Source organism: Adiantum capillus-veneris, chromosome 2, assembly GCF_014529385.1.
Source record: "Adiantum capillus-veneris isolate H3 chromosome 2, ASM1452938v2, whole genome shotgun sequence".
In the NCBI taxonomy this organism is placed as follows: domain Eukaryota; kingdom Viridiplantae; phylum Streptophyta; class Polypodiopsida; order Polypodiales; family Pteridaceae; genus Adiantum; species Adiantum capillus-veneris.
In genome coordinates, this window is record NC_140932.1 from 44,151,879 (window position 1) to 44,174,563 (window position 22,685).

The following is a 22,685-nucleotide window of genomic DNA, read 5'->3' on the forward strand; positions in this document are numbered from 1 at the left end:
AGGTTATACCATTTTCCTCTTTTAATTAACACACTTACACACCCACACACACACACTGTTAGGTGCAGCGGAATGAATGTTGTATTTTCTCAAGATTAGTGATCTTTATTGCTCAAGGTTCCTTTTAGTTCTTTAGGGAAAGAGAGAGCTTTCCGTCTTGTAGAGTGTTGTGGTCATGAACAAAGTGAGTGGATATTGTGCGTGCAAATGAATGGGACCGAGAGAAGGAGAGAGAAGAGATACAACACCGAGAGGTTGTAAAACCCTCCTCCGAAGGCCCCACTCTCGTCGGCGAGAGTGGTCTATTCTTTGATTGCACAAAGGTGTACAATGCGTATGCAATGGACTATGCAACTTGGTCTATGCCGATGACGACGACAACGACGACGATGATGGCTGAAATCTGAGATCTTCTAATCGCTGAATTTCGGGACTGTTTCGGTGGCTGAAAATGACTGTTTTGGCTGTGTTTTCTTGGCTGAAAAACGAGGTTTCTTAGGGCTGAAAACTGATGGTCTTTACGGGCTGAATCTGCTACACTTTAGGTGAATAATGCCGGTCTTAAATTGCTACTAAAATCCAAAAACGCCAGGGGCTGAAATTGGTCCTTCTGTCACCGGGGTTTTGCAAATGCAAAAACGCTAGGCTGATCTGCTGTGTCGTGATGACGCCGGGGCTGATTTGCTGTGCACAAATCGCCAAGGCTGATCTGATGCAAAAACGCTAGGTCTTCTATGGAGAAAATGCCAGAGTAGTCGCGGGGGTTGGTCTTGCTGAGAAGTTGCCTGTTGAGCAAGGTGCTCCTGCTGCCTCTTCTGCCAGAAAGTGTGAACTTTGGTTTGCTTATATATTAACTTAGCAAAATTGCCCTACCTACTTTTGTTGGAAAGTCACTTAAAAATAATAAGTGAAAATCCCAATAAATAGGAAAATAGGCTAAATGCACTGGAAAATTCCCCTAACTGATGCGAATGGATTCTGATGGGAATTCCGTGATCATGCTGTGTGCAACCGGAGGATATGCATCTATGCTAAGTGACTGGGCATGCACGGTCTACGAATAGACTCACAAAAGTGCCAGATCACTGCTAATCTAGACTTCACTGAAGTGACTGAACCCTGCTGTGGTGTAGCTTGTCCACGGACACATAGGGTTGGGATGTGTCACGTGACATCCCCTCCTTTTCAAAGTGAGGTACTGGTACCGAACTGTATGGCGTCGAGGGAGATCGCCAACAGCATCCGGAATCCTGGAAGGGACTCTTCGCCGGCCCACTCCGATGTGTGGGTCGTGCTGTACTTGAACTTCATAAAGGTCTGCAACGCTTGCTTCTTTGGGCCGCGCCGAAAGCGACACAAAGTCTTCTGAATCTCCTTTCTTGTGTTAACTTCGTCTAGAGTCCTGCTTCTTTCGTCTTCAAGAATCTCCATGGCTGAAAATTCTTGAAACAATCTCCAACACAAAACCATGAACATACCCATGCCGTGTAAAGTGAAGGAAAAAATCGTGTCGGCTCTAAAGACTGTGCATGCAATGTAGATGAACATAGAGACGGAGTGACAACCCGTTCATCAAACACATGCAAACAATGAGGTCGAATCTTTTCCGTTTGATCGAAATCAATCAACTGTGGCAAATCACAATGGAAATGCCCAAGCTTGGTACTCATACAATCATGTGCTCTTTCGGAAACTGTGTCATGCCAAGGAAGCGACATGGAATGTGACTTCCTTACAGACAAACTTTTCAGCTTTTCATGAACAATCCGCATACATTCGTGCTCATCCATGAGAGAAACGTGCTCAACATACAATATGCCATGCCTAGGAAAAGGGATCACATAACGATGCTGACTAAAATACAGGAAACCTTCACGAATGAAACACTCGAACAATGCGTGCGTATCAATCCTGCGAACACATAATACTTCCGGTAATGGTTCTCAGGACCAAGGCTCGAGAGCCAAGATCGCTTCTTCGGGATCTATCGAATCTTCTTGTGGGGGATCTGTGGACCTCGACTCGAAAGCCAAGATTGATTCTTGGTGATTCATCGAATCTACAACGAGGTTAGCTTCGTTTGGAGAAGAAGAGACTGAGACAGTCTCCTTTCCGTGATTCTGTGCAAAGTACGCCTGTACTTGAGAAAAAAGTCGCAAGAACTCTTTGTTTTGTTGGTCGCTTTGTTCTTGTATTGCTTTTCTTTCTGCTTTGTCTTTTGCGTGTCTGCGACTTATTTCTACTTCTCTTGCTTTGGCTTCCAAGCGTGCTTGCTCGCTCGCACGCGCTATGGCTGCCATTCTTTCTTGGGACTGACGCTCTATGGTTGCCATCTTTTCTTCGTAGTCACGCTCTATTTATGCTTTTCGTTTGGCATCTCTTGCTTTGTCTGCTAACTTCTTGTCAATCATCCTCTTGTCGAAAGCCTCCATAGGAGTTAGTGCAATCGGTGTCGTAGATGGGGAAGGGTCAGAAAAACCTCCTGGTGGGGAAAATTCTTCTTCGCCTCTCTCATGCTCATCACTTCCAAGCGAAGTATCCATTCCGCTTCGAGTGATGATCATTCTGAAGTCGTAGGTTCTTGTGGGTTCTTAAGTTCACGAGGAACTTGGGTTCTTGGGGGTCTTGGGTTCTTAAGTTCATGAGGAACTTGGGTTCTTGAGGTCCTTGATTCGTGAGAATCTTGGGTTCTTGAGGTTCTTGAGGGTCTTGGGGTCTTGAGGTTTTCTTTCGTTTGCAAATCGCGTTGAGAAGGATCTTCTCTTCACCAGAGTTCTACCCTTTTCTGCGGGCGCACCCCTTGGCGGCCTTGCGCTCACACCAAGGTTGCTTTTTCCCACCTCACGTCGATTGGCCGGCCGCTAAGTGCACGATCCGCTCTCAATGAGTGAAAACAGACACAAGGGGAGGTTGGACAAGCCCTTCTTTCTTGGGATTCATGTCACTCTCTAACAAAACACGATTAGGAATCGCCACGCCCAAGTAAACTTGGGTTCGTGTGATCACAAGAAGCAAAAAAATTCTTGTGGTTCTTTCCTTGAGTAATGCAGAACACTTCCAAAGCTCTGATATCAATGTTAGGTGCAGCGGAATGAATGTTGTATTTTCTCAAGATTAGTGATCTTTATTGCTCAAGGTTCCTTTTAGTTCTTGAGGGAAAGAGAGAGCTTTCCGTCCTGTAGAGTGTTGTGGTCACGAACAAAGTGAGTGGATATTGTGTGTGCAAATGAATGAGACTTAGAGAAGGAGAGAGAAGAGATACAACACCGAGAGGTTGTAAAACCCTCCTCCGAAGGCCCCACTCTTTTCGGCGAGAGTGGTCTATTCTTTGATTGCACAAAGGTGTACAATGCATATGCAATGGACTATGCAACTTGGTCTATGCCAATGACGACGACGACGACGACGATGATGATGGCTGAAATCTGAGATCTTCTAATCGCTGAATTTCGGGACTGTTTCGGTGACTGAAAATGACTGTTTTGGCTGTGTTTTCTTGGCTGGAAAATGAGGTTTCTTAGGGCTGAAAACTGATGGTCTTTACGGGCTGAATCTGCTACACTTTAGGTGAATAATGCCGGTCTTAAATTGCTGCTGAAATCCAAAAACGCCAGGGGCTGAAATTGGTCCTTCTGTCGCCGGGGTTCTGCAAATGCAAAAACGTCGGGGCTGATCTGCTGTGTCGTGATGATGCCGGGGCTGATCTGCTGTGCACAAATCGCCAAGGCTGATCTGATGCAAAAACGCTAGGTCTTCTGTGGAGAAAACGCCAGAGTAGTCGCGGGGGTTGGTCTTGCTGAGAAGTTGCCTGTTGAGCAAGGTGCTCCTGCTGCCTCTTCTGCCAGAAAGTGTGAACTTTGGTTTGCTCATATATTAACTTAGCAAAATTGCCCTACCTACTTTTGTTGGAAAGTCACTTAAAAATAATAAGTGAAAATCCCAAGAAATAGGAAAATAGGCTAAATGCACTGGAAAATTCCCCTAACTGATGCGAATGGATTCTGATGGGAATTCCGTGATCATGTTGTGTGCAACCGGAGGATATGCATCTATGCTAAGTGACTGGGCATGCACGGTCTACGAATAGACTCACAAAAGTGCCAAATCACTGCTAATCTAGACTTCACTGAAGTGACTGAACCCTGCTGTGGTGTAGCTTGTCCACGGACACATAGGGTTGGGATGTGTCACGTGACACACACCCGAGAAGAAGAGAATTTTTAACGTTGTGGGAAACTATCCCAAGAGACCTCAAAGATCTTGTAAGGTGCAGCGGAATGAATGTTGTTCTTTCTCAAGATGAGTGCTCCATAATGTGCTCAAGGTTCCTTTTCCTTCTTAAGGAAGGGAGAGCCTTCCGTTCTTAATGAGAGAGTGCAATGATCACTAACAAAGTGAATGGACGCTATGCGAACAAGTGTATGAGACTGAGAGATAGAGAGAGAAGAGAAATACGACACCAGAGACGTTGTAAAACCCTCCTCCGGAGGCCCCACTCTCATTGGCGAGAGTGGTCTACGATTGATTGCACAAACTGGTACAAAGTGAATGCATGTGACTAATGCAAGTCTAGGCTAGATCGATGACGACGACGGGAATGGCGAGACCGATATAAGGGCTGAAAATTGATTCCTTTGTACTGTTGTCCAAAGACGCAAAGGGCTGAAATCTGACGCTTTCTATCTATTGTCCAAAAACGTTGATAGGCTGAATTCTGCTGGGGCTGAAAACGCAAGAGCGAACGCTGCGTTTGCTGGTCTTTATTGCTGAAAATCGGCTACTGTTGTAGGGCTGAAATGGCTGTGGAAAGATGCTGAAAATCACTTGCTGAAATCGCCCAAAGGCTGAGATCTGTGGCGCTCTATGCTTGGATGAAAAACGCTAGCCTTGATGAAGCTTGGCGATGGAGGTTCTACTGAAAACGCAAGGTCTTGTGACTTGCTGGAAATGCCAAGTAGTGGGAGGTAGGGCGATGGTGATGAAAAACGCTAGGGAACTTGTTGGAGGGAAATCGCCCAAGTTGGGGGAGTCTTGCTGAGAGAGAGGGGAAACCTGTCACCGAAGGCCTGTGTTCTCCTTGCTCATCTGCCAAATAGTGCTAACCTTGGTTTGCTTATATATTATCTTACCAAATTTTCCCTACCTACTTTCCAACAAAAGTCACTTAAAAATAATAAGTGAAAAATGTCAAAAATAGGGAAAATTGGCTAAATGCACTGGAAGATTCCCTTGAAGGATTCTGATGGGAATGCTTATGATCATGCTGTGTGCAACTAGAGGATATGCATCTACACTAAGTGCCTGGGCATGGGCGGTCTGCGAACAGACTCACAAAAGTGCCAGAACACTTCTAATCTAGATTGACTGGACTGACGGAACCCTTGTTGTGAAGTAGCTTGTCCACGGATACATAGGGTTGGATGTGTCACGTGACAGATCTATCCGACGAGAGTTGAACTCAAGACTTGTTATTCAAGAGGGAAATGGCATAACCAATCCACCACACTTGGGTGAGCTGAAGGTTATACCATTTTCCTCTTTTTATTAACACACACACACACACACACACACACACACACACACACACACACACATGAGAAGAGAATTTTTAACGTCGCGTGAAACTGTCCCAAGAGACCTCAAAGATCTATCCGACGAGAGCTGAACTAAGACTTGTTATTCAAGAGGGAATTGGCATAACCAATCTACCACACTTGGGTGAAAGAAAGGTTATACCATTTTTCTCTTTTTATTAACACACTTGCACACCCACACACACACACGCACCCGAGAAGAAGAGAATTTTTAACGTCGTGGGAAACTATCTCAAGAGACCTCAGAGATCTATTCGACGAGAGTTAAACTCAAGACTAGTTATTCAAGAGGGAAATGGCATAACCAATCTACCACACTTGGGTGAGGTGAAGGTTATACCATTTTTCTCTTTTTATTAACACACTTACACACCCACACACACACACACACACACACACACACACACACACACCCAAGAAGAAGAGAATTTTTAACGTCGTGGGAAACTATCCCAAGAGACCTATCCGAGGAGAGTTGAACTCAAGACTTGCTATTCAAGAGGGAAATGGCATAACCAATCTACCACACTTGGGTGATAGAAAGGCCATACCATTTTTCTCCTCTCTCTTTTCAGAGAGAGAGAGAGAGAGAGAGAGATGAAATGTTATATTAAACGTCTTCAAAAGGCCAAAATGACCTGTGAGACCTGTGAGATCTAATCGAACGTTTAGGTGCAATAATAAAATGAAGTAAAGTGAAAGACTAAAGACTAAAAGACTAAAATCGTCAGCTTGAGAATCATCATCATCATCATCCATGCCCGAGGATGCCCGACGTCGGGCGTTGTCTGAGAAAGTATTGCATTGGTCGCTGAAGAGCTTCGTCAATGTCCGTCTCTGTAAATAGTCGTACTGGGCGTCTCCCATGTCGTGCGAGAATAATCCTGATTCTTTGGTGGAGCCTCTGTCGATGTCTTGGTCGCCCCCGTAGACGTGGGCATCTAGCTCTCCGGAGCTCAGTGGCTCTGTCCACTAATATACCTCTGGTAGAAGTGGGCTCTGAAGTTTGCTATAAAGCATGCTCATCCGGCTGCTGAGTCCCTACTCTAAAGAAGTCAGTGATCTCCCTCTGTGAATGTCTCCCACTACCTGGTCTCCTCAAGAGACTTTTCCTGTGTCTGCGCAGCTCTAACAAAAACAACCCTAGGCATCTCTGATCCTGATATCTCATGACTCTAGCCAATGGTCCAAAGCCCTCTTTGAATAGACAGTGAAAGCGCCCTCGTATCTCATATTATACCGGACAATGAAAAATGTGATGTAACTCTGTCTCTGGCTCTATATGACATAACTTGCATATGTTGGCTTTTGTTGGTACTTTCCTAAATCTGCCAGTCTCAATCTCTAGCTGATGCGATGATGTGCGCGTCCGACCAATAGCACATCATATCCCATAGGATAAATGAATTTCCCTATAGGCCGGTTTGATCACATATCCATCCTCTGTTAGCTGGATGAGATGCTCTTTATAGAAAGCCATCTTCGTGCCCAACTCTTGTACCGGTTGTATCCATGTGCTTCTGGTATCTAGCTGAATCAAATCCTAACGTATAAGTCTAGTGGTCTCTGTCTGTGTGAGAGAGAGGGAGGGTGCCTCCAAGGAGTACTAAAATGGATGCAGTCTATCCATGCTGAAGCCATGTGACTGAAACCATGATGTCATCTGTCCATACCAACATGTTGTGTCCCCTTGTAGCGTTAGCTGTCGGGACGACTCGAGTGCTAGCCGAGCATATTTGTCTCTAGGAAGGTCCCATAAATTATGCATGAAGGAAACTGATTTAGTAATGGCCTCAACTACGAGAGGAGAGGCAGCTAGCTCAGCCCGAATAATCTCATGTGGCATTGAGGCCTTAGCCCGAATCATCAGAGAGATCATAGAGACTAGAGGCCTCTCCATACATAATTATGCATGAAGGAAACTTATTTAGTAAGGGCTTCAACTACGAGAGGAGGGGCAGTTAGCCAGCCCGAATAATCTCATGTGGCTTTGAGGCCTTAGCCCGAATCATCCGAGAGATCGTAGAGACTAGAGGCCTCTCCATACATCTCCATCCATCAGTGCTACCAGATCTGCCCTGGTGGTCCATTGAGGGCCCCCAAATCTGAACCCTATAGAGCATAGCTGAAGCCACTAAAGTGTCAAAAAGCCACAGCTTTGTTCGAGGTTCTTGAAACTGAACCTGCGAACACATCTTCTCCAATCCTCCGAAGGCTGCATAAGCTCTCATCAATCCAGTCTTTGTTGCTCTCCTCAATGAATATGCCAGTCCACTGAAGACTACCCCAAGATAGGTGTATGCATCTCTATACTCCACTGTCTCGTGGCTATATGTAAAAGTAGGTGCTGACCTCTTGACCCTCTGTGGTCTGGTGTTGAACACCATAACCTTGGTTTTCCCAAGGTTAACAGACAATCCACTATCGTGGGCAAATGTGTATAAAGCATCTAAATGACTCTGCATCTCCTCCGGGGAGCCAAAAATCAGTACAATATCATCAGCATATAACAATAGTGGGATCCATGTCCCTACCAATTGTGCTCCTCTATCACCATCCCTCTCAATGTAGTCAGCAACCTCATCCACATACGAAATAGTGTAGGAGATAGCAGGCAGCCCTGTTTCACCCCAATAGTGGAGTGAACCAAATCAGAAATCCCCTCTGGAGTGCGTACATGCCCCACTACTGACTTGTAAAATGCCATGATCCCCAAAATCAACTCTTTTGGAACCCCCATCTCTTGCAGTCTGTGCATCAATCTGGCTCTGGGCACTGTATTGAAGGCTTTGTGGAAGTCACAAAGCAAAAATAGAGCCGTCTCCCACATCATCTCTCCTCCTCAATAATTGCTCTGAGTGTCAGAATATGATCAAGAGTAGAGAAACCTCTCCTGAAACACGCTTGTCCTGCTGCTCATACACCCTCTCTCTCTGCCCATCTACTCAACTGCTGCTCAAGGATGGATGCGTACAACCGGCCAATGTGTGTCAAGTCATGATAGTGCGGTAATTCCCAGGTTCCATAGGGTCCCTTGACTTGAAGATAAGTACAATTGTGGACAAACTCCAAGTATTAGGTAGGCCCTCGCATATGGCACGGTCGAACATTACTGCTAGAAGCTCTGCAAGCAAATCTTTGGCATGTATAAAATGCTCTGCTACTAGGCCATCGTGATCATATGCTCTCCCAGTCTTCAATCCTATCAATGGCTTTCTTTACCATCTCGGAGGTAAAAAAAAGCACATGTGTGTGGGCATGGCTCTGGTGGATCTAGAAGAAGTGGCTACCCCGAGACAGTGTAGAAGAAGAAGATTGTTTTTATGTCATAGGAAACTATCCCAAGAGACCTTAGAGATCTATCCGACGAGGAAAGTTAAACTCAAACATTTTGAGAGAGAGAGAGAGAGAGAGAGAGAGAGAGAGAGAGAGAGAGAAATGAAATGCTATGTTACCGTCTTCAAAAGGCCAAAATGACCTATGAGACCAAAAAGTTACAATTGGTGAATTTGATACCATGTATGAGTATGGAGATTACAAAGTTACAAAGAACAAACACTAAAACACTAAGGAGAAAGGAAATGGGGGAGGGGGGGTTTGTGGGTTCAGATGAAATCTCTCATCGGTTTCTGTCGGATCTCATCGATCTCCTCCATGGTCATTACTCTGGTTGGGCGTCGCATGTCGAGCTAGAGTGGTCTGTATTAGAAGCCTTTGTCGGTAGTAAGAGACCCCCCGAGGTCGTGGACGTCTGGATCTGCCAAGCTCAGTGGCTCGATCAAGCAGTGTACCTCTAGTATGAGTAGGCTTTGAGATCTGCTGTAATGGCTGCTCCATTAGCTCTCCTCTGGCTGGTGTAAAGAAATCTGTGATTCGTCTCTGAGACTGTCTTTCCCCTGATGTCCTCAGCAAGCTCTCCCTAAGTCTGCGCAGCTCTAGCAGGAACAATCCGAGACACCTCTGGTCCTTGTATCTCATGACTTTAGAGAAAGGGCCGAACCCTTCTCTGAACAGGCAGTGGAAGCGGCCGCGTATCTCATAGTATGCCGGGCAGTGACATGTGTAGTGCAACTCTGTCTCTAGCTCTAAGCTACATAGGTGACATATCTTGGCCCTTGCCGTCACCCCTCGAAATCGGCCAGTCTCGATCTGGAACTGATGTGAGGATGTGCGTATCTGTTCAATAGCGCATCTTATCCCATGGGATAAGTGTGTATCCATGTATGTAGGCCTAGTCACAAAGCCGTCCTCCGTGAGTTGGAGAAGATGCTCTCTGTAGAAGGCCATCTTCGTGCCCAACTCCTGTGTCGGCTGTATCCATGTACTCTTGGTATTTAGCTGAATTAGATCGTGACGTATGAGTCTGGTGATCTCTATCCGTGTGAGAGACAGGGAGGGTGCATCCAGGGAGGAAGCGGAGGTAATCTATCCATGTTGAGACCATGCGATTGAAACCATGTTGTCATTTGTCCATACCAACATGCTGTATCGCCTTGTAGAGTTAGTTGTCGAGATGACTCCAGGGCAAGCCAAGCGTATCTGTCCCTGGGGATATCCCATAGACTGTGCATAAAGGATACCGATCTTGTCAATGCCTTTACCATGAGGGGGGGGGGGAGGGGGTGCGGCTAGCTCGGCTCGGATAATTTCATGTGGTACTGAGGCCTTAGCCCGAATCATCCGAGCGATCATAGAGACGAGAGGCCTCTCCATACATCTCCATCCATCTGTGTTGCCAGATCTCCCATGGTGGTCTACTGAGGGTCCCCATACCTGAACTCCATAGAGCATAGTTGGAGTCACTAGAGTGTCAAAAAGCCAAAGCTTTGTTCGCAGTTCCTGAAACTGAACCTTCGAACACATCCTCTCCAGTCCTCCCAAAGTTGCATATGCTCTCGTCAGTCTAGTCTCTGATTCTCTCCTTAGTGAAAACACCGGTCCACCGAAGACTACCCCAAGATAAGTATATGCATCTGTGTACTCCATCGTCTCCTGGCCATACGTAAATGTGGGTGTTGACCTCTGACCCACTGTGGTGTGGTGTTGAACACCATAACCTTGGTTTTCCCCAGATTGACAGACAATCCACTGTCACGAGCAAATGTATGCAGAGCATCCAACTGACGCTGCATCCCCTGTGGAGAGTCAGAAATTAGCACAATATCATCAACGTATAGTAACAACGGAATCCATGTCCCTGCTAGTTGAGCCCCCCTGTCCCCCTGACGCTCTACATAGTCCGAAAACTCATCCACATACATCCCAAAAAGAGTGGGGGACAGGGGGCATCCCTGCTTTACTCCAATAGTGGAGTGGACCATGTCAAACATTCCCTCAGTGGTGCGTACCCGCCCCATCACTATCCTGTATAGAGCTAGAATACCCCATATCAGCTTTGTAGGCACACTCATGTCCTGTAGTCTGCGTATAAGTCTGGCTCTCGGCACTGTGTCAAAAGCTTTGCGGAAATCCACAAAGCTACAATAGATCCTCTTGCCATGGTGTCTACCCTCCTCAATAATAGCTCTAAGTGTCAAAATCTGGTCAAGAGTGGAGAAACCTCTCCTTAAACCTGCTTGCCCTGGTGCTGTTATGCCCTCTCGCTCTGCCCATCTACTCAGCTCTTGCTCAAGAACGGATGCATTCAACCTAGCTAATGTGTGACCAACCATGATGGTGCGATAATTCGCGGGAATCATGGGCTCTCTTGTCTTGAAAATAGGCACAATCGTAGACATACTCCAAGTCTCTGGGAAGCCTTCATACATGGCTCGATTAAACTTCCTAGCCAGGAGCTCTGCAAGCATATCTCTGGCATGGATGAAGTGCTCTGCTACCAGACCATCATGATCATGTGCTCTCCTTGTCTTCATCCTGTCAATGGCTTTCCTTACCCTCTTGGCAGTAAAGAAAGAACATGTCTCGGGGCATGTCTCTAGAGGGTCCGGCAGAGGTGGTTGCCTTGATGTTGTGTAGAGAGATGTGCCATACTCCCCCCATGTCTCCGTGGAGGTGACCGTTGGTGGTGGTGAATGCTCGTGGAATAGCCTCCATGCTTCGCCTGAGTCCTGACTTATAAATAACTGATATAGATCCGGCTCTAGCTGAGATAGATAAGCCCTTTTCTTTCGTTGCACTAGGCGGCGAAAGATAATCCGTGACTATCTATGTGTGGTAATATCCATGAGCCCTTCCCTCTGTAATTTGATCCTCGTCTCTCTACATTCCTCATCATACCAACTGTTCTGGGGCATGCTCCCAGATCGTCTCCGTGTGGGTTGGCTGTGGGGATATGCCTCTGATGCTGCATCATGGAGCGTCTTTGTCAGTATTTGAGTGAGTTCATCTAGTGGCCGTCCCGGCTCCTGGGTGCATAGCTGCCTGTATATCTCATCCATATACACAGAATCTGTCTCCCTCATGAAGGTATACCGAGTGTGTGTGGGGACCTCTCCTAATGGAGCTATGCTGAACTGAAAGGTCAGGGTGAAAGACAAGATAGCATAATCAACTGCTACTCCAAATGGCCTAGTACCCACCCCGAAATCCTGAAAGAATGGAATGAGACCTGGCTGGCCCATAACATAATCCACTGTGCTGGCACCATGTCAGTGTGTAAAGCAAGTAAAACCTCCAGCTGTCGAAAATCTTTGTAGGCCATTTATAATGGCCAATCTATGTGCAGTTCCCATATCTATCAGGTATTTTCCATATTCACTGTATTCCTCATCTTGTGATAGTCTGGATAGACCCATCTATTTTACATTGTTATGCGCTCCCGTTTGTGACACGTACTAGGAGGAAAGTAACAAATAACAATGTAGAGGTATCTGCCCGTCTTTGCCTTGAGCCTCACCCACATGTACCTAGCCTGCTCATCCTTGCGTGCTATATGTATCAGTGGCTGCAACTTCTCCCTGAATAGAACTGCCACTCCCCTGAACGCTGTCCTCGATGCTCCGATCTAGTCTCCTGTCTGCAGGCTGTATCCCATCTATATCCGCTCACTTGTGGCATGGATTGCCCAGGTGCTTGATGCGTCTCAAGAGTAGAAAATGATGTCTCTCCCCATGAAGCTATCCTCAAAGGCCCCTACATAAAGACGGAGTGACCCATTACAATTCCAGGTTACCATCTTTAGTGTGGTCCCATAGGTCTCGCACCATCATGCGGGGCGTCTCTCCAATATCACCACCTAGAGAGAGATTTTATTATCGTTCTCGGAGGTCAAATATGACCTATGGGACCAAAGTTACATGTGATGTAGTATGTGTATGGTTGATGAGTGACTCTCGATGCTCCAAAATTGTGGTGATGAGAGTCACAATGGAGAGCCCACACTGTGGCTGGGAGAGGAAAGTGTGTAGGTCTAAGTCATGGCCGAAAATGTGAGAGAAGCAAGTTTGGATGTGACTAAAAGCTGAGCACTCTAGTAGTGTGTGGTACTCGGACTCTCGAACTTGCAGTGAGCATAATGTGCACAGTCGATTTGACTCTTCTCCATTGCCCCAACACCCTGTCTCACATCGAAGGGAATGGGAGCTAAGCCGAATGGCCGCGATAGTGCGTATCGCCGACAAGGGGATAGGCTCAAGCATGTAAGTGTGAGAACGGTTTCCCCTTTCAGCAGAGAGAGAGAGAGAGAGAGAGAGAGAGAGAGAGAGAGAGAGAGAGAGATCAAATGCAGAATCCTTGGATCATTCTATGCGAGTACTTCGTGTGATGAGCTGGGATAGGAACCCTCAGTTACCACTTACAAATGGGGAGACGATCGACTTTTTTCATAGCAAGGAGAAAGAGACTCATGCATCAACTCTGGACAAACTTCTGGCATGGGAGAAGAAGCTTCATGATGAAGTAAAGGTGATATATTTTTGGAACTCTTGTTTTCATTTATGGGGAAAATTGAAATGGATGTGGTTTGATCATGCTTCTCTGAATTTGTCAGGCAGGAGAGCTGATCAGGATGGAGCTTGAAAGAAGGTCTTCGCAGTTAAGGAGCCAGAAGAAACGAGAGGAGAATGCTGTAGCAGTCGACAAAACAAAAGCAGTAGTCAAAAGCCTACAGACAAGGTACTTGGTGGAAATTCAGGCGGTGGACGCTGCTGCTTCAGAAATTGACAAGCTCAGGGATGACTGTTTACATAATCAGCTAGTAGACCTTGTGAAAGAGTAAGTGCACTTCGTACTGATACTTTAATACTATGATGCTACTATAGTGTTACCATGCCTGGCTAAATTGTCTGACTTAAACCTGTTCTTGTTTAAAAAGGACATTTGACTAGTTTGTGCATGTGGTATGCTGCTCATGAGATGCTAGCAAGGTTTCAACCAAGAATACATTTCTCACAGAATACTCAATACATTGTTGTAGTTAAGAGTACTGTTTTGAAAGAAGTTTTCTCATTTAGGCGCGAGGTTCAAATGCCTGTAAGAGGAACCTGTAGACAGCAGTAAAAGGGTGGCTTTTCTAAAACCCTCAAAGATGTCTATACCCTCTTGAGCCTTTGAGGAGACAGGAGACATGCTCAGAATGTGCTGGTTACATTTGCCACGTTGTTTGTGTAACTCAAGAGACTTACAAGTATTGAAAAATAGGAAAAATGGTTGGCATCACTAGGGAGACAATGATGGTTAGAGCTTAGACCATGGAGACTAGTTAGACCAGCCTGAATCAATCAAGAACAGTCTAGGCTCGAATCAATGAAGAACAAAGGTGTAAAGAAGAAACCAAATGCTATCAGCATGGGAACAAAGCTTTTTCATGTAAAACGTCTGGTGCCTTGTATTTACTTTCACCAGGCAGAAGCAAAAAAGTACCAATGTGTTGTACTGATCATGATTGTGATTAACATGAAGATCCTTAACTCTGAGCTCATTAAATTAGAATTATATTTTATTGTTCTATAATGCTCAGAATATTAGCAACATGCAGCCCCAGCGCCTTCTTCAACAGATTACTCAAGCAGCTGTCTAGCTTCTGTGTGCATTTACTTTCGACATTAAACTGGAGTACAACTAATCTCGTTCTTTGATGGGTGGAGGCTTTTTGCATCCGCTGTAATGGGCTGCTAGGTCCTGGCATGACAGCTTGCCTTAGGTCTCACCTTGCTGCCGGTAGTGTGCAGCTCAAACCTTGGATGGACTTATTCATGTTCACCAGTTCAACATTTGAGCTTGGTTATGGGCTTATCTTGCTATTACCTTTGGGTCAAAATTCAGGTTCCATTGTGAAGATTTTAGGTTGTGATTATGATTGAGAATAGAATTAAGAAAGAATCACTCTCCTCCCAAGGCATTGAATTCTGATAGTTAGAAGCTTATTGTATCATCTTGCAGGGGCATCGGTTGCTGTACTTCAAAATATTCCCTCGCAGCTGGACGCTCCTGCGAGAGGCTTTACTCTTTGTCACGTGCACATCGCTCTGTGTGCCACGTGGACATGCTTCATCGACTTCTAGTTCTAGTTTTCCACGCATCCCTAGATAAGAGCGTCCAGAGTCCTAGGAGGATTAGTACCGGCAATTTTGTGAGCTGTTCGCAGGACGTGCATGTCTGGATGAGTCCAGTAGATTAGGTTTTCCGGTTTTGGAACGGTCTTGCATAAATGGTTTATATGCGCGTTTTGACAAATGTTGTTCCACTACGGTGGGCATCTTGCATGACGTGCATGTAGTTTTAGGTTAAGAGGAATCCAACGAGCCATTCTTCGGGTCAATCGGATTCTCGGATGGGCACATGTGCGACAATTTCACCTTGAAACTAACCCTCGGTCAAACTTATTAATAAAACATTTTATGGATTTATTTTTAAGAAATTTGGAGAGGTTTTGGCCTACTTGAGCCTTAATTTATAGACCTGCAATTTGGCCTATAGAGGGAGCAAGTCGCCCATCAATTGGATCAAGTTGAGAAAGCGCTAGCAAAGGATGCAGACCAGCTCTATCGTTTTCACTCCAGCTCAGCCTAGGGGTTTTTGGCAGCAGATGCCAGCACTAGCGCAAGCCTTGCAAATCAGCCAATGTTTTCAGTTTTCAGCCCTTCCGTTGTCGGAGCGCATGAGATCTACAAGCGCTAGCCTCCCAGATGCGGTCCAGTACTTTGGCAGCCCATTGAGCCTCTGTCTGAAATTGCTGACGAGTCAAGCCATTGAAGAACGGAGCCGACTTGCAGATCCCGGCGGAGGGGCCTAAACCCTAGAAGCAGAAGAAGAAGCAAAAGTTCTTTCCAACTTATGGGACCTCCGTCGGATGAGGCCAAAGTGATCCAAAGACATGAAAGTAAAGCCAACTCACACACACCAAGAATTTTTGCGTATCAAATTGATGACATAGCAGCAGTATGGAGTTTTCTGATTTTGCGCTAGCATGATCACGTGGCAGATTGTACGGACGCTTGTGTTTTACTTTGATGACGTGGTAGCGGTACGGATTTCCGTGAAATGTGCTAGCAGCTCTTGGGCATCAACTTTTGGACTAGGTGCTTTTAGACTATATGCTTTTCATGTAAATTGCTTTTGAAGGGCCAAGGGCCTTTAAATATGAGCCAAGGGCTCCCTCGTGGAGGTGCGTATCGGCGTTGTATTGAGTTCAAGCAATATAAAGAAATACCGAAAGGGACGCAAGGGTTTGGGGCTAGTACTCTCTTGGGGTGGAACTCCTCCACTCCGTGTCTTGTGTGTCGTGCATCTTTTTCAATTTAGTGTTAATTGAAAGTGCTTAAAGTTGTTCAGTCTATACTTTTCAGTTGGCATGTGGTGCTCATTTCCGTCACAGTGGTATGAGAGCTTCAGGTGTGTGCTTTTCTGAAAGCATACCGGTCCTACCAAAGAGCAAACAGAGCAAAGATCTTTCAAGTTTTATCGAAGATTTTATCAAAGAATCTTCGTGTCTTGACCCCAAACTTATTAGTCACTCCCACCTTACTCCATCGCGCATTGGGCACGCTCCCTTCTTCATCGCTCTATTGTACGGGGCATAAGCCATAAAGATCACTTGCAAGAGAAGGATCAAAGATTTTTTTGAGCCACCGTTTTCCTCAGAGGCAGTGCCATTAAGTGGTGGATTTCTATAGCTACCAAGCCGCACACTCCAAGGGCTTATAAAGCTTTCAAGAAAATTTTTGCCCAAAGTTTCATGCCTTTAGATATCTTGCTTCGGAGCAACTTCTGGCAAAGTGGAGTATCCTGAAATGCTTGCCATGGAAACCCTAGCAGATTACAACTTGTAGTTTTTGGACACCATTCTTCAACACCATGGAGAAGAGTGATGATTGTGAAACCTATTCAGCCCATGGTGACGAAGTAAACCGTGAGGATGGGATCAGCGTCGGTGACACCACTGTCAATGAAGAATGGGGAGATTGGTCCAAGTTCTACTCCGACGTAGGTGATCAACCAATCAAGATACCTACATCCCTACCTTTCTCTCCGATCGGCAATTGAATGGACTCTGGAGACAACTATGCCATTTGGAAAGCCACCATGATAGCGGTCTTGGGCTCTTATGAGCTTGGAGGTTTTGTCTCAAGCAACTTTCAAAAGACAAAGAACCCAAAGGGAGCGAAGTTATGGGAGCGTGTCAATGCTCGGATCCGGTCCTTCATTATCCTCAACAACGTGGTACCAGAAGATTGATTTATTTTTTCTACGACACTCTACGTCGACGGTTTTGTGATTACAGGTAGCTTGTTGAGCACATCTGCAGTATTATGGCAACCTTGGCAAAGGAGTTTGAGATACAGATTTTGGCTTACTTCATCATTTTCTTGGATTGGTGGTTTGGCAGACAGAGGGGGGTATCTTCCTCTCTGAGGAGTGGTATATCCAGGAATTTTTGGAAGCATTTGGCATGACGGAGTGCAAATTTATCTCTACTTCCACGGATCCCAATCAGAAGTTGTCACAGTTTGATCTCCCTATTGTAGCAATTGCCACACAGTATTGGAAACTGGTTGGTTCTCTCATTTGGGTTCTTAACACTTGATTTGATGTCAGTTTCCCGATGGCTCTTCTTAGTTCCTTCATGCAGAGACCCTCCAAGTTACATTTGGAGCAGGCTTTTCAGACCCTACGGTATTTGAAGGCGAGTAAGTCATTAGGCATTCACTATGCGGCCGGAGGTATGGACTCCCAGATCATTCTACGAGGATGGAGTGATTCGAATCGGGAAGGTGATCCAGGCGCACGATGGTCGATTACAGGTTATACCTTTTCTTTTGGATCGATAGCAGTTTCATGGAGCAGCGAGAAACAACAACAATTGCATTGTCTTCCACAAAGGCAGAGTATCGTGCTGTTTGCAGTGCTACATGTGAACAAGTGTGGATACGGAGGCTACTTTTGGACATGGGCTTTCCGCAATAGACAACCATTATGTACTCAGACAACCAGAGTTGTAAAGCCATTGCGAGGAACCTAGTGTTTCATGTCCGAACCAAGCATATAGAGAAACAATACCATTTTGTTTGTGAGAAAACCAAGGATGGTTCTATCTGACTAGAGTACATCCCGACTTCGGATAACCTTGCTGACATCTTCACCAAACCTCTTCCACAAGCGACATTATCCTCTCATGCCAGCTCCCTTGGACTTGTTTCCCGTCTAGGAGCTGAGAGGGGGTGTTAAGAGTTCAGATTCCTATCCGATGGTAGCTCCATTATCTCCGAGGAGCAGATTAGGGAGTGAGGGCTGTTTTGTGACTGTGCCCAACCGTACTTCAGGTAGACGTACTTGTTCACAGCAGTGCACTTCACTGTGTTGCTCATCCGGTAGGCTGGCATGAGACGGGACCCCCGTTCGTAGGGTTTCCTGGGGTCAGAGTCTCGAATCTTATGCAGTTCTGCTACTAAATATGTGTGAGTGTAGAGATCCAGCGTTTGGGACACTCTCCTTCTCTCTAGTGTTTTGCATTGCAAGCGTTTTGTGAGTGTGCGGCCATATTCTCTCTCTAGCGTTTTCTGTCACCATCATCGATCTCTCTCCTCCATCGTTTTTGCTCAGTGATCTCTCTCTCTCTACCCTAGCGCTTCCTCTCTCTTGCGGTGTACACACCCTCTCGGTGTTGCATCGTGTGCTGCGAGTTCCCATGCCCGTTCGAGGGTACGCACTAGGAGCTTTACGATGACGAGATCCATTGCGATAGATACAAGATCTATTGGCTGCTCGTCACGGAGTAGTGGTTTGCTCGCGGTTGCAGACAAGTTCACCACCCGATTCACCCTTTGTAAGTTTGTCATTGCCCCTTTGACAACATCGTGAAGTTCAAGGATCGAGGGACACATGAAGCTGCTTGGATGTGTCAAAGGTGGCACCAGAAGATGCAATGAAGACAAGAATTGGCTCGTGATCCGGTGGGTACATCGACTCTGATCTAGAACACTTGCAATGCCAAACACATGAACAAGGCACACGTGTGGAGAAGAGAGATCGTTGAGGTAGATAGACAAGACATCTGAGAATGGGGGAGAGAAAGAAAGAGAGAGAGATCTAGGAAAGGCTCTCCATGCTAAGAACAATCTGCTTATACAAGTGACCAAGGGTGGTTCGATATAGAATTGACATGCCCAATGGATAGACCTGAGGTACACACAACTGCTTCTGCTATTGACACTGCCAACTACTCCTGCACACGAGACCATCACAGTGGCCAGCATCCCAAGAAGCTCTAGGAAGAAAGCAATGTCCAACTCCTCCTGGCTGGAAGGAAAAATTGAATGGAGGGAGAAAGACAGGCCTCAAGGCAACCATCAAAGCATGGCTGCCCTCTAGGGTATCTGGGATCTCTTCTCTCCAAGCCCTCTGTCACAAATTACTGACGTGTCAAAGCCCTAGAGAATGGAGCCAACTTACAGATGTCGGCCGAGGGGCCTATACTTATGGGGACCCCGTCCGATGGGCCCCCAGGTGACATAAAGGATTAAAATAAAGCAAGACCCATACACACACAGAAAAGGTTGGCGGAGCAGCTGATGACGTGGCAGTCGTACAGAAACCCGAAAATTCCGTTGACAGATGACGTGGCAGTCTGTACGGATTTTCGCGTCTTGCGTTGGCTATTGACGTGGCAGGAATTCCATGATTTACGCTGGCAGCTTTTTGGCATTGCTTTTAGACCAGAAGCTTTTGAGTTTGAAGGCTTTTCATGTAAACTGCTTTTCATAGGCCAAGGGCCTGTAAATATGTGCTAAGGGCTCATTCTTTGGCATGCTTCCTGGAGAAGGTGCAGAGTTTGGAGTATCGGCTTGTACTTTGTTGATGCAATATAAAGAAATACCAAAAGGGGTGCCAAGATTTGGGGCCAATACTCTCTGGGGTGGAATTTCGCCACTCCGTGTCGCGTGTCGTCTCTCTCTCTCTCTCTCTCTCTCTCAATTCAGTTGTTATTGAAGTGCTAAAAGTTTGTTCAGTCTGTTTTTTTCTATTGGCACGTGGTGCCCGTCTTGTGACAATGGTATCAGAGCATCAAGCGTGTGCTTTTCTGAAAGCATACCAGTCCCACCAAAGAGCAGACAGAGCAAGATCGCACTTCCGAAGTTCATTGGAGATTTTAGCTTCGTGCTCCGACCTCGGACTTATTAGCCACTCCCACCCTTACTTCATCGCGCATCGGGCGCACTCCCGTCTTCACCGCTCATGTCTTACAGGGCATAAGCCATAAAGATCACTTGCAAGAGAAGGATCCAATATTTTTTTTGAGCTATTGTTTTTTCTTTGAGGCAGTGCCATGCAAACGTTGATAGCTACCAAGCCGCACACTTCCAAGGACTTAGCAAGCTTTCAAGAAAAATTTTGCCCGAAGCTATATGGTTTCTGACATCTTCCTTTGGATGCAACTTCTAGCAGAGTGGGGTATCCTGAAATGCTTGCCATGGAAACTCTGGCAGAATATAACTTGAAATTTCTCGACATTTCTCAATAGATGTCTCTTCTCGAGTTGATAACCTTGGAGGTTCGATGCGATTGCTATCTTGGGACTACCATCGTCGCCAAAGAAACAATGAACACTGTCTGTCCAAGAGCTAATGAACCATGCTGTGCTCGGCTACGACCTTATGGAATGAACCTAACCCTAATTTTTGGTGCAGGTTCCAGGATGGAAAGCCAGTCGACTTTTCGAGCTCGGCTAATGTCGAGATTGCTTTTTAAGTTTGAATTTTGTTTGAGAACTTGTTTGTGATCTTGTTTGAAATGGATGGTATCTGTTTTGAGCCTGTTTTGGTGCCGATTTGAAATGTTTGACTGTGGTTTCATTGATTGGTGATTTTACTCCCGGGTGGAGAAGTGAGAAGTACTGTTTTGGTATTGTTTAAACCTCGGAAGGACGCAGGCCGATGCCTGGGGAGCGTTTGGTTGTATGCTTGTAAAATAATTGTTGTTGTGACTCTTGGCCTGGACCTGGATGGTTATGCGGGAGGAGTATTAAGAAGTATGAGCAGTGGTTACTCTCAGCACCTCCAAACGACGCAGGCTGCGGTTTGGGGGGCGTTTGGTTGTAAAAGGCCTTTATATCTCCCGACCCGGACCTTTTTAGGTTATGTGGGAGGAGTGATTAGGAAGTCGTTGAATATCTCGCGGCTCGGACCTTGTTAGGTTATGCGGGAGGAGTGTTCATAGGCGACTTTATGTTTCTATGTCTTGTAACATGCATATGTGAGCATTTGTGTTGCATTGTGATGTGCCAACCACTGAATATTCCTAATTGGATGAGATTGCCTGGGTATGTAATTTTAGTGCATCAAGACACCCGTGGAAGATCAGTGTGGTCTGGGTGTGATGGCTAATTTTACTACGCCGGAATATCAAGAGTTCCGATCTGGACGAAAGGAGAAGCCAACTCCTTGATCAAAAGAGCCGAAAGGAGAAGCTAACTCCTTAACAAAAGAGCAAACTGATTGTCCCTCAAAATGACCCTCGGAAATGTTTTGAGCTAACTTGAGTTGTTTTGCAGATATGTTGTAATTGCGGACGATTACTCTCTTTCAAGAAGGGGAGATGTCACAAATTGCTGACGTGTCAAAGCCCTAAAGAATGGAGCCAACTTACAGATGCCGGCCGAGGGGCCTTAACCCTAAGAAGAACAAGTAAAAAAGAAAGAAGTCCTACCAACTTATGGGAACCCCGTCCGATGGGGCCCCAAGTGACATAAAGGATTAAAATAAAGCAGGACCCACACGCGCACACAGAAAAGGCTGGCGGAGCAGCTGATGATGTGGCAGCTGTACGGAAACCCGAAAATTCCACTGACTGATGACGTGGCAGTCTGTATGGATTTCCACATTTTGCGTTGGCTGCTGGCATGGCAGCTGTATAGAATTCCATGATTTACGGTGGCAGCTTTTTGGCATTTGCTTTTAGACCAGAAGCTTTTGAGTTTGAAGGCTTTTCATGTAAATTGCTTTTCATAGGCCAAGGGCCTTTAAATATGTGCTAAGGGCTCATTCTTTGGCATGCTTCCTGGAGAAGGTGTAGAGTCTGGAGTATCGGCTTGTACTGTGTTGATGCAATATAAAGAAATATCGAGAGGGGCTCCAAGGTTTGGGGCCAATACTCTCTAGGGTGGAATTCTGCCACTCCGTGTCGCATGTCGTCTTTCTCTCTCTCAATTCAGTTGTTATTGAAGTGCTAAAAGTCTGTTCAGTCTGCTCTTTTCTATTGGCACGTGGTGCCCGTCTTGTGACACCCTCCTTGTAGTGCTCTGAGGAAAACTCTAGGGATCACAACCATTTGCTGACCACCACAAGGCGTACAAAGGGCTGTCGATGATGAAGATCTGCAACACCTCCGAGGCTGCCCAAAAACGCTGATGTCGGATGGCCTCCTTTGCATGCTCTCATGGGCACCCAAGGGGAGGGTGCGCCCCCCCTCCCCGCTCCCCTTGGGGTTGGTCTGTACACTGACTGGAGGTGGTCCCCTCCTCTGCATATATAGGGAAGACATCAGCTTGCCCGACCCAGCCCTATAGCTGCACGACCTTGGAAAAGGGAGGAAAATAGGAGATGGGTACCAGATGCATGGAGAAAAAAGAGGGGAAGCCTGGGATAAAATATCCCAGGCCTCTAGGAGCCTATGTGACCATGGAACAAAGTCAAAACC

At 46.1% G+C, this 22,685-nt stretch overlaps 1 protein-coding gene across 1 annotated transcript in view; it reads left to right on the forward strand.

Moving 5' to 3' along the window:
* The window catches only part of LOC147462682 (protein ALTERED PHOSPHATE STARVATION RESPONSE 1-like), a 39,538-nt gene that overhangs the window by 12,858 nt on the left and 3,995 nt on the right, over positions 1 to 22,685 (forward strand). Inside the window, exons 2-3 of the mRNA XM_086484843.1 lie at positions 13,282 to 13,457; positions 13,543 to 13,766. Of these exons, the coding sequence (XP_086340969.1) occupies positions 13,282 to 13,457; positions 13,543 to 13,766 (400 nt within the window). The remainder of the gene's footprint in view (positions 1 to 13,281; positions 13,458 to 13,542; positions 13,767 to 22,685) is intronic.